The following is a 13,385-nucleotide window of genomic DNA, read 5'->3' as shown; positions in this document are numbered from 1 at the left end:
ATCACCGCCTGTCATCATCCCCCCTTCATCATCACCGCCTGTCATCATCCCACCCCCCCCCCCCCTTGTCATCATCCCCTTGTCATCATCCCACCCCCCCCCCTTCATTATCCCCTTGTCATCATCCCCACCCCCCCCTTCATCATCCCCTTGTCATCATCCCCCCTTCATCATCACCGCCTGTCATCATCCTCCCTTCATCTTCACCGCCTGTCATCATCCCACACCCCCCCCCCTCATCATCCCCTTGTCATCATCCCCTTGTCATCATCCTCCTGTCATCAACCCACACCCCCCCTTCATCATCCCCTTGTCATCAATTCCACCCCCCCTTCATCATCCCCTTGTCATCATCCTACACCCCCCCTTCATCATCCCCTTCTCATCTTCCCACACCCCCCCTTCATCATCCCCTTGTCATCATCACCACATGTCATCATCATCACCCCCCCGCTTCATCATCACCGCTTGTCAATGTCTGATACAGTGGTCTTCAACCTGCGGACCTCCAGATGTTTCAAAACTACAACTCCCACCAAGCCCGGGCAGCCATCTGCTGTCCGGGCTTGCTGGGAGTTGTAGTTTTGAAACCTCTGGAGGTCCGCAGGTTGAAGACCACTGCGGCCTTCGACATCATCCAGCCCCCTCTCACCCCCTTTACTTCTGTACTCACCTCCGCTCGGCGGGACGTTAGGGTGCGCTGGTCCGGTGCTGTAGGACTGTCCGGTGGGGAGGTCGTCCGTTGGGATAGTCGTTCCGGGCTGCCATCTTCACCGAGGTGCCTCTTCTCCGCGCTTCGAGCCCGGAAAAGAGGCGTTGCCTAGACAATGACGCAGAGGGAAGTTGGTAATGAATGTCCCTCTGCGAATGTCCCTCCCTCAAGGCAACGTGACTATTCGGGACCCGAAGCGCGGAGAAGAGGCCCCCCGGTGAAGATGGCAGCCCGGAACGACTATCCCACCGGACGACCTCCCCACCGGACAGTCCTGCAGCACCGGACCAGCGCACCCTAACGTCCCGCCGAGCGGAGGTGAGTACAGAACTAAAGGGGGTGAGAGAGGGAGGGGGGGGGCTGGATGATGTCGAAGGCCGCAGTGATCTTCCTCCTGCGGACCTCCAGAGGTTTCAAAACTACAACTCCCAGCAAGCCCGAACAGCCGATGGCTCCCCGGGCTTGCTGGGAGTTGTAGTTTTGAAACCTCTGGAGGGCCGCAGGTTGAAGACCACTGAGCGCGGAGAGTTCACTCGAGTATAAGCCAAGGGGGGTGTTTTCAGCACGAAAAATCGTGCTGAAAAACTCAGCTTATACTAGAGTATATACGGTAGGTATCTAGTGCATGCAACAAATTACAAATGAAGCTAATCTCCTATGAGGTGTATACACACACAGACTGGTAATGGCTGTATAAAGATATACTAACAAGCATGCAACTACATACAGTCATGGCCATAAATGTTGGCACCCCTGAAATCTTTAAAGAAAATGAAGTATTTCTGATAGAAAAGGATTGCAGTAACACATGTTTTGCTATACACACATTTATTCCCTTCGTGTTTATTGGAACTAAACCAAAAAAGGAAGGAAAAAAACAAATTCAACATAATATCATACCAAACTCCAAAAATGGGCTGGACACCCTTAACTTAATATTTGGTTACACACCCTTTGGAAAATAAATAAAAATAAATTCAGTCGCTTCCTATAACCATCAATAAGCTTCTTACACCTCTCAGCCGGAATGTTGGACCACTCTTCCTTTGCAAACTGCTCCAGGTCTCTCTTATTGGAAGGGCGCCTTTTCCCAACAGCAATTTTAAGATCTCTCCACAGGTGTTCAATGGGATTTAGATCTGGACTCATTGCTGGCCACTTCAGAACTCTCCAGCGCTTTGTTGCCATCCATCTCTTGGTGCATTTTGATGTATGTTTGGGGTCATTGTCCTCCTGGAAGACCCAAGATCTCAGACGCAAACCCAGCTTTCTGACACTGGGCAGTACAGTGCGACCCAAAATCCATTGGTAATCCTCAGATTTCATGATGTCTTGTACACATTCAAGGCACCAAGTGCCAGAGGCAGCAAAACAACCCCAAAACATAATTGAACCTCCACCATATTTCACTGTAGGTACTGTGTTCTTTTCTTTGTAGGCCTCCTTCCATTTTCGGTAAACAGTAGAATGATGTGCTTTACCAAAAAGCTCTATCTTGGTCTCATCTGTCCACAAGATGTTTTCCAAGAAGGATTTTGGCTTACTCAAGTTCATTTAGGCAAAATCCTGCATTGACACCTTTGATCAATTTTTCTCTTCCGTCCACACCCAGGGAGATTAGCTACAGCGCCATGGGTTGCAAAATTCTTGATAATGTTGCGCAATGTGGACAAAGGGAAATCTATCTCTCTGGAGATGGACTTGTAACCTTGAGATTGTTGATATGTTTCCACAATTTTGGTTCTCAAGCCCTCAGACAGTTCTCTTCTCCTCTTTCTGTTGTCCATTCTTAGTGTGGCACACACAGACACACATAATACAAAGACTAATACAAAGTTAACTTCTCTAATTTGTATCTGCTTTCCGGTGTAATTTTTATATTGCTTACACCTGTTATATACCCCAGGTGAGTTTAAAGGAGCATCACAAGCTTGAAACAATCTTATTTTTCCACAATTTTGAAAGGGTGACAATAATTTTGTCTAGACCATTTTTGGATTTTTGTGTGACATTATGTCCAATTTGATTTTTTTTCTTCCCTTTTTTGGTTTAGTTCCAATACACACAAAGGGAATAAACATGTGTATAGCAAAACGTGTTACTGCAATCCTTTTCTGTGAGAAATACTTCATTTTGTAGAAAAATTTCAGGGGTGGCAACATTTACGGCCATGATTGTATGTCTGGGTATACACACAGATAATGGATAGTATATTACACAGTGGCCCAAAAAGAAGACCGCAAGATATACCAAGGAGTAAACACAGTTTGGAGATGCTGGTGGCTCTAACATGAAAACATGGGCAGTAGGAATCCTGGATCAAATTGAGCCATATAGGCAACAAAGTCCAGCAGATCCTACACTGTAAAGCCTCAAACACTGACCAAGACCCCAGCATATCAAACGTGAATCATGCGGACATCTTACACACTTGACAGCATTTCACTTTTGCATTACATGACTTTTTGGCAGCATTACAAAAGTTAGTAAAAGTAAATTCTTATTTTTTGTATTTACCCGTATGTTACAAGGAATGTATTATCTCCTCTTTCTTAGCCTTCTTTTAAAGCTTTGGTTTTGAAAAGGCTTAATGAGATGAGCAAAACTTTTGTATATTTTACTGCTTTATGTATAGAGAAATATACATAATTTGTTATAGTTAGGTGTCAGAATTCAAGTCATTATTACCTAGCCCAGTAGCAGAAAGTAACAAGTAGAGCCGGCGACATTATTAGAGCTGTAGGAACAGGTAAAGATTTCAGCAAGACACTAAAAATAGTTTTTATTGCAATCATAATGCAGTGATTTATTGGTTTTAGTACGGTTTCTACCTTGAAGAATGCATCACATTTCCTATTTATTACACTTTCTTCTCAAATGATGCAAATGTATGCACCCACCCTGCCGTGATATTTAAATGTGTTGCCTCTTATATGTTTATATATAAAACCAGAATGTGCAGAGGCAGTTCATAAAACAAGCCTGGCATTCATGAGGAATTTCATCTAATGTTTTTATGCATAGTGTACTAGAAAGAAAAGTATGTAATTACATTTGGTTTTGTAGTTCTGCCTATTGTCAATTTAAAGAATTGTGCCTCTGATCTTTATAATGATCTGCAGTATGGAAACATTTCTATATACGTGAGCATTATTTCAAAGTCACTGAGCCTCTACAAGATCATATTAAACAGTAAAGATTAAAGTCTTTCTCCCACCAAGAATTGTTGATAGATGAAATGGATTTGCAGTGATAAATTGTAAAAGAGGAAAAGCATATCTCCTTTATAATCTCATAGATCATAAATAACACATGGAAACAAATGCTGCTTCACTCTGCACATATACAGCACCTGCAGTCTTTCATTCCCATCGTATTATTGAAGAAAATGACTTTCTGTTTCTGAAAGGACATGTCTTGAAAATTAACAAATTCAGCTTAATCTTTCATGCTACATATTACTGATGATTTTTTTTTTGTGTAATGCATAATATTATTCAATAGGATACTTAAAGAAAATTCCATTAATGTGTGGCTAATCAATATGCTTTTCTCTGTCCCCGGCCTGTTTATGCATACTTCAAAGTGTTCAGCTTCTGCAGAAATCGTTAATATATGTTGGACTTGTGTGGATGATCATTAAGTTTTATTGCATCTCAAAGACTTTTAATATCTGTAATGTGCAAAGTTAGGGCTGTTCAGTATATTTTTACGTACTAAAATGTGTAATTGCTGTTGCACACCCTGTGCCATTTTGCTTTCCTGGAGACCTCTACTCAAAAGTTTAATTTTGGCTCTGCAAACTTTTTCAAGATGCTTGACTTCTCTTTATGTTTGTATCTTAAAATTGTTCTGCTAAAATTGAACTCACAGTTGTTCAAGTTCCTACATGTAACACAGTTACCATGTGTTGTGAAAAGAAACATCAGTCATAGGCATAGGCATAGCTTCCATATAGGCTTTCGGCGCTAGATAGGGTCCAACTCCCAGCCCTTACACCAGTCAGCTCTTTGAAAGGGCCACCTCACTTATGCGAGTTAAAGGGGTACTCCGGCCCTGAGACATCTTATCCCCTATCCAAAGGATAGGGGATAAGAGGTCTCACTGCGGGGCTCCCGCCGCTGAGGACCCCTGCAATCTTGTATTCGCCACCCATCTGTTTGAGCAGCACGCCGCGGTGCCAGCTCACAAACAGCCGGGTGGCAACCACAGGGCAGGAGTATTGCGATGTCACGACTCCGCCCCTGTGTGACGTCACCCCCCCCTGCCCCAGCTATGCAAGTCTATGGGAGGGGGTGTGACGGCCGTGACGGCCAAATACAAGATTGGGGGGGGGGGGTCCCCATCGGATAGGGGATAAGATATCTCAGGGCCGAAGTACCCCTTTAACATTAAAGAGGCTGAAGTGTTTGCATGAATGCCTTTAAATCAGCTGATCAGCAGAGATACTGGGACTTTAAACTCTATTCTAATATTGATAGACTGTTGAGATGATAGGACATAATTTTTTTCAGGCTGGATAACCCCTTTTATCCTAAAGAAGAGTACAAGAGTAAGATAAAACAGTATTCACATTGACTCTTGTTCATGCATATATTCCTTCCGAATATCTGTAATAACTGTGTGTAATATGCATCCTATTTTTTTCATTCAATTACACACTTGGAAGCTGTGGATTAGAAATGCGTGTCACTTATTCCACAGGGAAATTACATTTTGTTGCTAGAGCACAGATTGACCCCATGGATGTTATTTATCCTGATCCATGACAAATACATGCCTGAGATTTCTACAACATTTACCTTTTGAAACTGTCTGATTTGCTCACACCAACCAATTACTGTTCAGCTTATATATTACCAGAACTAACCTCAGTATCTAAGCAAAGGAATTTAGGGGTCATTATTTCAAAAGACTTAACAGTAGGCAGACATTTTCATAGAGCAGCAGACATTCTAGCAGAATGCTTGGATGTATAGGGAGAGGTATTAGCAGTAAAAAGGGAAGTGCTCATGCCACTACAGAACACTGGTGAGGCCTCACTTTGAGTATTGTGTGCAGTACTGGAGACTGTATCTCCAGAATGATATAGATACATGGGAGAGATTTCAGAGAAGAGCTTCTAAACTAGTACATGGATTGCAGGATAAAACATATCAGGAAAGGTTAAAGAACCTTAAAGGGGTACTCTGTTGCTAAGCATCTTATCCCCTATCTAAAGGATAGAGGTTAAGATGCCTGATTGCTGGGGTCTGGCAGCTGGGATCAGTGCACCTCCATAATGATGTCTGATCACGGTCGAACCCCCGTGATCAGACATCTTATCCTTTTGATAGGGGATAAGATGTCTAGCAACTGAGTACTCCTTTAACATGAATAGCTTGGCAGAAAGACAAGACAGAGGGGATATGAAAGATATGGGGATATGTAATGAAATAAATCTACTACAAGAGGTGACAACATTATATCATGAAGTATTGCTTTACTGAGAGAATACTGGATACATGGAATATCCTTTCTGTAGAAGTGCACTGAAGAAAACATGGAGCCATTTAGTTGAGGAAGTAAAAAAATATAGATTTTATTGATTACTAGTTAAAAAATATATGGTGAGGGAAGAAACACAAACTTAGGACAAACAAAGGGCGTCACTGCTGCCATACTTGTAAACATAATACAGTGCAGATTACGTAGGCAAGTACTAGGGATCGACCGATTATCGGTATGGCCGATATTATCGGCCGATAATCACGATTTTGGGCATTATCGGTATCTGCAATTATCTTGCCGATAAGCCGATAATGCCCCGCCCCCCGCACCGCCCCCACCGCACCGCGACCGCCACCCCCTCGATCCGCCGCACCGCCGACCCACCGCACCCCCCACCGTGATGCTAGGCGGTATAACGGTATGGATTTTTTCCCATACCGCTATACCGGTCGGGCCCCACCCTCCCAGTCAATAAAAAAATTAAACTTACCCGTAATGGGGGTGGTCCGGGCCATCCATCCATCGTTCCTGTAGCGTCCGGGGGCGTTCCGGGTGGAGGGTGGTCCGGGCTGTCCTTCTTCTCCCACGGTCTTCTTCTCCACTCCGGGCAGGCTCCGGCCTAGTACGCTGCATAGACGCCGCTACGCCGTGACGTCAGGTGCGTCGCTGCGCACGGGCGTCACTGCGCAGTGGCGTCTATGCAGCGTACTAGGCCGGAGCCTTCCCGGAGTGGAGAAGATGACCGCCGGAGAAGAAGGACAGCCCGGACCGGACGCTACAGGAACGATGGATGGATGGCCCGGACCACCCTGACAGGTAGGGGAGAGAAGCGGGTGGTGGCGGCGGCGGCCTATGGCCCCGCAAAAGCCACTGCAGATCATTGATTTAAAGCGCCCGCTTTAAATCAATGATCTGCAGCGGTGTCGCAGGGGGTTAAATAGCTATCGGCCCTAACCTGCACCGATTATCGGTATCGGGCCCTAAAAAAACGATATCGGTCGATCCCTAGTAAGTACCGTATATTGAAATGATAACACAGACCAAAGTCTTGACAAGGATGTAAAAATAAACAGAGTGCATAAATAATATACAATACCAACCTAAATAAAGATAAAAGGTGCCAGATGCAGCAGGAGTGATTTGCAGTATGGAATGGACACAGGGAATGTGAAAGTGCATAGTGCATTATAGTATTTGCACTATGCACTTTCACATTTCCTGTGTCCATTCCATACTTATCAAATTTCCACCAAAACAGACTATTTGGTTTTTATATGTATTTATTTACTATCTATAGTGTTCTTTGTGTTCATACTCTGAGAATTTCTTGTAGATATCATGATGCAAATCATAAAATGTTGCAGTATCTTGTAATACCTTTTTTATTGGATTAGCAGAATTTTGTAGAGACAAGCTTTCGGGATTTCTCCCTTTTTCAAGTCCAAAGCAAATCTAAGCTCACAAGCTTAGATTTGCTTTGGACTTGAAATAGGGAGGAATCCCGAAAGCTTGTCTCTACAAAATTCTGTCAGTCCAATAAAAAAGGTATTACAAGATATTGCAACATTTTATGATTTGCATCTGCATCATTGGACTAATACGGCTAATTACATTTACTACATTGTAGATATCATGAAATGTATGAAATTGCTGGTGCTGCCACTGTGCGCATGCACCGATCCTCGGCGCCGCGGGCTTCCGGGATCGCTTCTTACACTGCACATCATGTGACAGGTCATGTGGCGGAGTCAGCTGAGGCGAGTCAGCTGAGAAGTGGGGCGGCGTTCGGCGGCTCGTGCGCTATGTCAGGTACATGACATTTACTGCAAATTACTCATTCTGGTCCCTGATTGAACAATGCCTGTATAAATAGCATTTGTACCGAGAGGACGCCACCCACAGGACGAAGGATATCGCCGAAATGTATGTTGGGGTGGCGTCACTACTGCTGCACCTGGCACCTTATATCTTTATTTAGGTTGGCGTTGTATATTATTTATGCACCCTGTGTTTATTTTTACATCCTTGTCAAGACGTTGGTCTGTGTTAACATTTCAATATACTTACCTATGTAATTTTCACTGTATTATGTTCACAAGTGTGGCAGCAGTGACGCCCTTTGTTTGTCCTCCCCGCCCCCCCCCCCCCCCCCCCCCCCCCCCCAATGTGTGTTTCTTCCCCCATTATTCATACTGCTCCCATTGTTAGGGTGGTTTATACTTTGTTGGTAGAACTTCTCAGGTAGTCTGCTATTTTTTCTATTTTTCCTGTTGAAGTGGTAGCAGCAGATATAGTAAAGGAGTTAAAGCATTTATGGGGTAGGCATAATGCTATCCTTCATATAAGATAGGGCCAGGGACTATTGATAGGATTTAGAATATTGTGCAGGCTAGTTGGGCCAAATGGTTCTTATCTGCCAAAACATTCTATGTTTCTATCTTTTGAAAAAATTTAAGCTGAGCTGTGGTTTCTGTGGACAAATGAGACACTTTTGGTCTTGGACAGATTAATTAATCTAATTTTTTCAAATTCCCAACAGGGCTCTCGCCCCTCTGGGACTGATAATTTCCAATTAGGGAACCCCTAACTTGCTTTGTAGAAAACTTCACTTTATGGTTTCTCTTCATAAAAATACAAAAATATGACAAGAAGCTAAATATACACGTGTGATCACAGGATCACTGATCATTGGAGTGCATGCTCCTAATGGTCAACCTAATAGCTACATTTGCTGCATTGGATTAATTGATTTTCCATCATTGATACTTTGATCCAGATTGGCTGCTTGTTAAAAATGCACCACATTAACATCCCCCCCCCCCGACGTTTTGCCAGGCGTAACCAGATTTATCAAGCGCCGAGGTGCATTTTTAGCTAGCAGCATATCTCGATCAAAGTATCAATGTTGGAAAATCAATAAATCCAACATAGCAAATTCTTAGCATCCCTGTGGGGAGCTATTAGGTTGACTATTAGGAGCATGCACTCCAATAATCACTTATCCAGAATGCTGTGATTTTAAATCACACGTGTATATTTAGTTTTTTGTCATATTTTTGTAATTTTAAGAAGAAAAACAATAAAGAGAAGTTTTATACAAAACAAGTTAGGGGTTACATAGTTGGAAATTATTAGTCCTGGAGGTGTGAGAGCTCTTGACAAAGTTGAATTAAAAACCCTTGGAGTCCCCTTCGGGAGATTTGGTTATAAGTAGGGATGTCCCGATACTAATATCGGTATCGGGGGCGATACTCGGCATTTGCATGGTATCGGGGACTCGTTTAATGTCCCCAATACCATGTCCGATACCTGCTGCTGTGCGGCCGCGGTGACATTCTCCACTGTCCCGTTCTCCCGATTGCATCATGGCATTCCATGGAGGAGCATGTGACGTACACGTCACTCCTCCTCCCCTGCGCCCAGCGTAACGCTACGGAGGAAGCAGAGTGACGTGTATGTCACATGCTCCTCCATATTACGCAATGATGCGATCAGGGGAACGAGACAGTGGAGCGGCAACACCAGAGGACAGCCGCAGGTGAGTTGTCTATAAGGGGGGGGGGGGGCTGCTGTCTATAAGGTGCTGGCTTGCTCCCTACAGGGGGGGACCCTGCTCCCTGTCTACAAGGAGGGGGCCACTGTCTGCAAGGGGAGGGACCTGCTGCCTGCAAGGGGGACCAGAGGGAGCACTGTCTACAAGGGGGGGAGCTGTTGTCTACAAGTGGGACACTGGGGGCAATGTCTACAAGGGGGGGGGCTGCAGTCTACAGGGGGGCTGCTACTAATGTCTGCAGCTATCTATACTACCTACAATGGTATACTACCTACTATTAAAGGCAATCTTACAGTAGAGTCACCTACACTAACATCAATTTATATGTAGATAGTGCAGGTGACCCGGTTTCTACCGCTGCTCACCATGTGAACGTCAGCGCAATCGCTTCCGAGACATCGGTCTCGCCGCCAATGCAAATTCCCTGTTCTGTCCAATGGAGAAGAGAGAGATCTTGTCTCATACTACAGCAGCCGCCTCCATTGCACACAACATAAACTCACATATCAGCACGGTAAGCAGCGCCAGAAACCGGGTCACCCTAATGTCAGATTCCCTTTAAAATAAAAGTACTCGTACTTTGTATCGGCGAGTACTAGAATTAAAGTATCGGTACTCGGTCTTAAAAAAAAATGGTATCGGGACATCCCTAGTTATAAGATTAATAAGTCTGTCTGCTTTATAGACCCTTTCCATGTGCTATATTATTGGAATATGGTTGTGATAGACTAGATCACCCACTAAGTGCACCCATCTCCCTCAATTAACTAGAGCTGATAACTGCTCCAAAGAGTGTCTCTACCCTGTGCATTATATGCCCCTTGAGGACTCATTTGTGCATTACTTGTTCTACCTGTTGATATAACTGGATGCAATATAGTAGATGCGTCAGTGAAATTAATGATAATTAATGCTAGACTTTCCTCATCTGGGAGCCTTTTAAAATAGATAACTAAATAAGTTCTAAACTCTTTGTATTAGTTTTATGCTGGTATTTCTTGTAACCGCAATATATGAATCTTGTATTACTGTGAATAATACTGTACAGTATAATTATGAATCTTAGTCTATATAGGATTTGCTATAGACAAAAATAAACATCCATAGGACACAAAAACATGTTAATGATATTCTTACCAGGTGCTTTACATTTTCTTTTCGGCCATTCCTAATATTTCTCTGGAAGAAAGAAAATCACAAGTTGGAGAATTATTCTGTCATGTGCTGCTGTTAATCTAAAGGTAAATTCAATTCCTTTCCAACACATTTTTGTTTCCTAGGGACCTGGCAGCAAGAAACTGTCTTGTAGGTGAAAATAATATTTTGAAAATCAGTGACTTTGGCATGTCTCGTCAGGAGGATGATGGAATATATTCATCTTCTGGTTTAAAGCAGATTCCTATTAAATGGACAGCCCCAGAAGCCCTCAATTATGGTAAGACTCGTTTACTTTGCTGCTGCTGTAAAAAATTAAAAGAATACAGATTTATTTAAATTTGTGTTATATTCCTATAATACCATAAATGTGGATCAAGAATGCTAATTGAATTCTTGTTTATAGATGTCTTGAACAAGGTACCCGGAAATATCATCCTCATTGCTAGCTTTTAGATTTCATGATGTTCTGAGTATTCCTGAATACTTCAGAATTTAGTCAAGAATTCAAAAATTCTGAAATCGTGTTGCTATCAACACAAACTGGCAAATTTACTATTGCAAATGTGCCAGAATTCTGGTGTAACTTGCACAAAAAATGTCTTATAGTTATCAGAAAGGCATGTAGCTTTGATTAACAGGTGTGCCTTCAGTGTGAAAAAAATGCATAACAATTCTGGCCTAAAATAAGCTAACTTTAGTTGGTGTAAATATGTCTACACTGAATTTATCAAACAGTATGGGCCATGATCCATCTGAAGACTGTTTAAAATTGTTGAAAAAATTATTAGTAAACTAATTAGTAAATTCCCCTCATAGAGATATATTATATATACTATATATTTATAAATTGCATGTAGCCAAAGACATAAGTGGGAAAGAACTGCCTGTAGAGCTCAGACAGGTGTGTGTGGAGCCACAGATCTGGAGAATGGTACAAAAATGTATGTGACATTAAAAGTTCCCACTAGCACAGTAACCTCCATAATTTTGGACTCTTCCTTGAGCTGGTGAAGAGTCTTGGTAAGAGAAGTTAACAAGAACCCTCCTGCTAAGCTACAAAGATCCTATGCACAGATGGGAGAAACTTACAGAATGTTAACTGTCACTGCAGTTGCCAGATTGGAGCCTCTCCACAATATATTACACATTGAAGCCCAACATGGAGTTTGTTAAAAAAAAAAAAAAAGAAAGAAAAAGAAAGAAAGAAAAAGGTCTCATTTTAGACTGTGTGAAACAAGATTCTCTGGTCTGATGAAATAAAATTTAACTTTCTGGCCTTCATTCTAAGTGTCATGTCATCACCTGCCCAATACCATCCCTACAGTGAAGCATGGTGGTGGGGGAATCATTCTGTAGGGGTTTTTCACAAAGGCTGTGAGACCAATCAGGGTTGAGGATAAGCTGATTGAAGCAAAATACAAATATATTCTTAATAACAACAGGATCTAATGTGCTTTGGACCTCAAACGGAGCCGAAGGTTTATTTTCTAACAATACAATGACTCTAAGCAAACATCCAAGACAATGCTGGAAGGAGTGGTTTAGGGATTTTTTTCCCCATTGGGCTTGAATAGTCACATAAGCAATTTTACTTTTAAAGGGGTACTCCAGTGGAAAAATGTTTTCAAATCAATTGATGCCAGAAAGTTAAACAGATTACTTCTATTTAAAAATCTTAATCCTTCAAGGACTTTTCAGCTGCTGTATGCTCCAGGAAGCTGTGTAGTTATTTACAGTCTGACCACAGTGCTCTCTTCTGATACCTCTTTCCATGTCAGGAACTGTCCAGAGCAGGATATGTTTTCTATGGGGATATACTTCTAATCTGGACAGTTCCTGACACGGACAGAGGTGTCAGCAGAAAGAACTATTATCAGACTGGAAAGAATGACACAACTTCCTCTGGAGAATACAACAGCTGATAGGTACTGGAAGGGTTAAGATTTTTAAATAGAAGTAATTTACAAATCTGTTTTACATTCTTGCACCAGCTGATTTAAAAATAAATTGTTTTTCACCGGAGTATCCCTTTAATCTTATTTTTACGTAACGATATGTAGATGGTTCTGTTCCTTACATATTTATAAGGTTCTGTTTCTTACATATTTATAAGGTTCTGTTTCTTACATTTTTATGACGTTGTGGTTTTTACAAACTTGTAAATAGGAAACCTAAAGCGTTTTTCTCACAGTGGATAAAAGCAGTTGGACTTTTATGTAGAAATAAGGTTTCAGTAAAAAAAAATATGTAGTTTAAGAAAGTATTGAAAAGAGAATTAATAGATAAACGTTACCACATTAGAGATACCAACGAAAGACTGGATGAAGAGATCTAATAAGACACTTGGAAGCCTCAGTATTTAAGAAGTTTTTTACTGGCTAACTGCAATTAAGTAGTATCTTAGAGTAATAGGCCATCTGTATAAAATTCACACAAATACATCATCGGCGTACAAAGATTAGGTAGTCTAGA

General features: G+C 42.2%; 1 protein-coding gene across 6 annotated transcripts in view; it reads left to right on the top strand.

Moving 5' to 3' along the window:
- FER (FER tyrosine kinase) overlaps positions 1-13,385 on the top strand; it is a 312,225-nt gene that overhangs the window by 251,137 nt on the left and 47,703 nt on the right. For all 6 annotated transcript variants that reach the window (XM_056537490.1, XM_056537495.1, XM_056537491.1 and 3 more), the window contains one exon: positions 11,036-11,190. In XM_056537490.1, the coding sequence (XP_056393465.1) occupies positions 11,036-11,190 (155 nt within the window). The remainder of the gene's footprint in view (positions 1-11,035; positions 11,191-13,385) is intronic.

The sequence above is a fragment of the Hyla sarda genome, chromosome 1 (assembly GCF_029499605.1).
Source record: "Hyla sarda isolate aHylSar1 chromosome 1, aHylSar1.hap1, whole genome shotgun sequence".
Classification (NCBI taxonomy): Eukaryota; Metazoa; Chordata; class Amphibia; order Anura; family Hylidae; genus Hyla; species Hyla sarda.
Note: the sequence above shows the minus strand (reverse complement) of the source record. Positions and strands in the feature narration are given on the sequence as shown.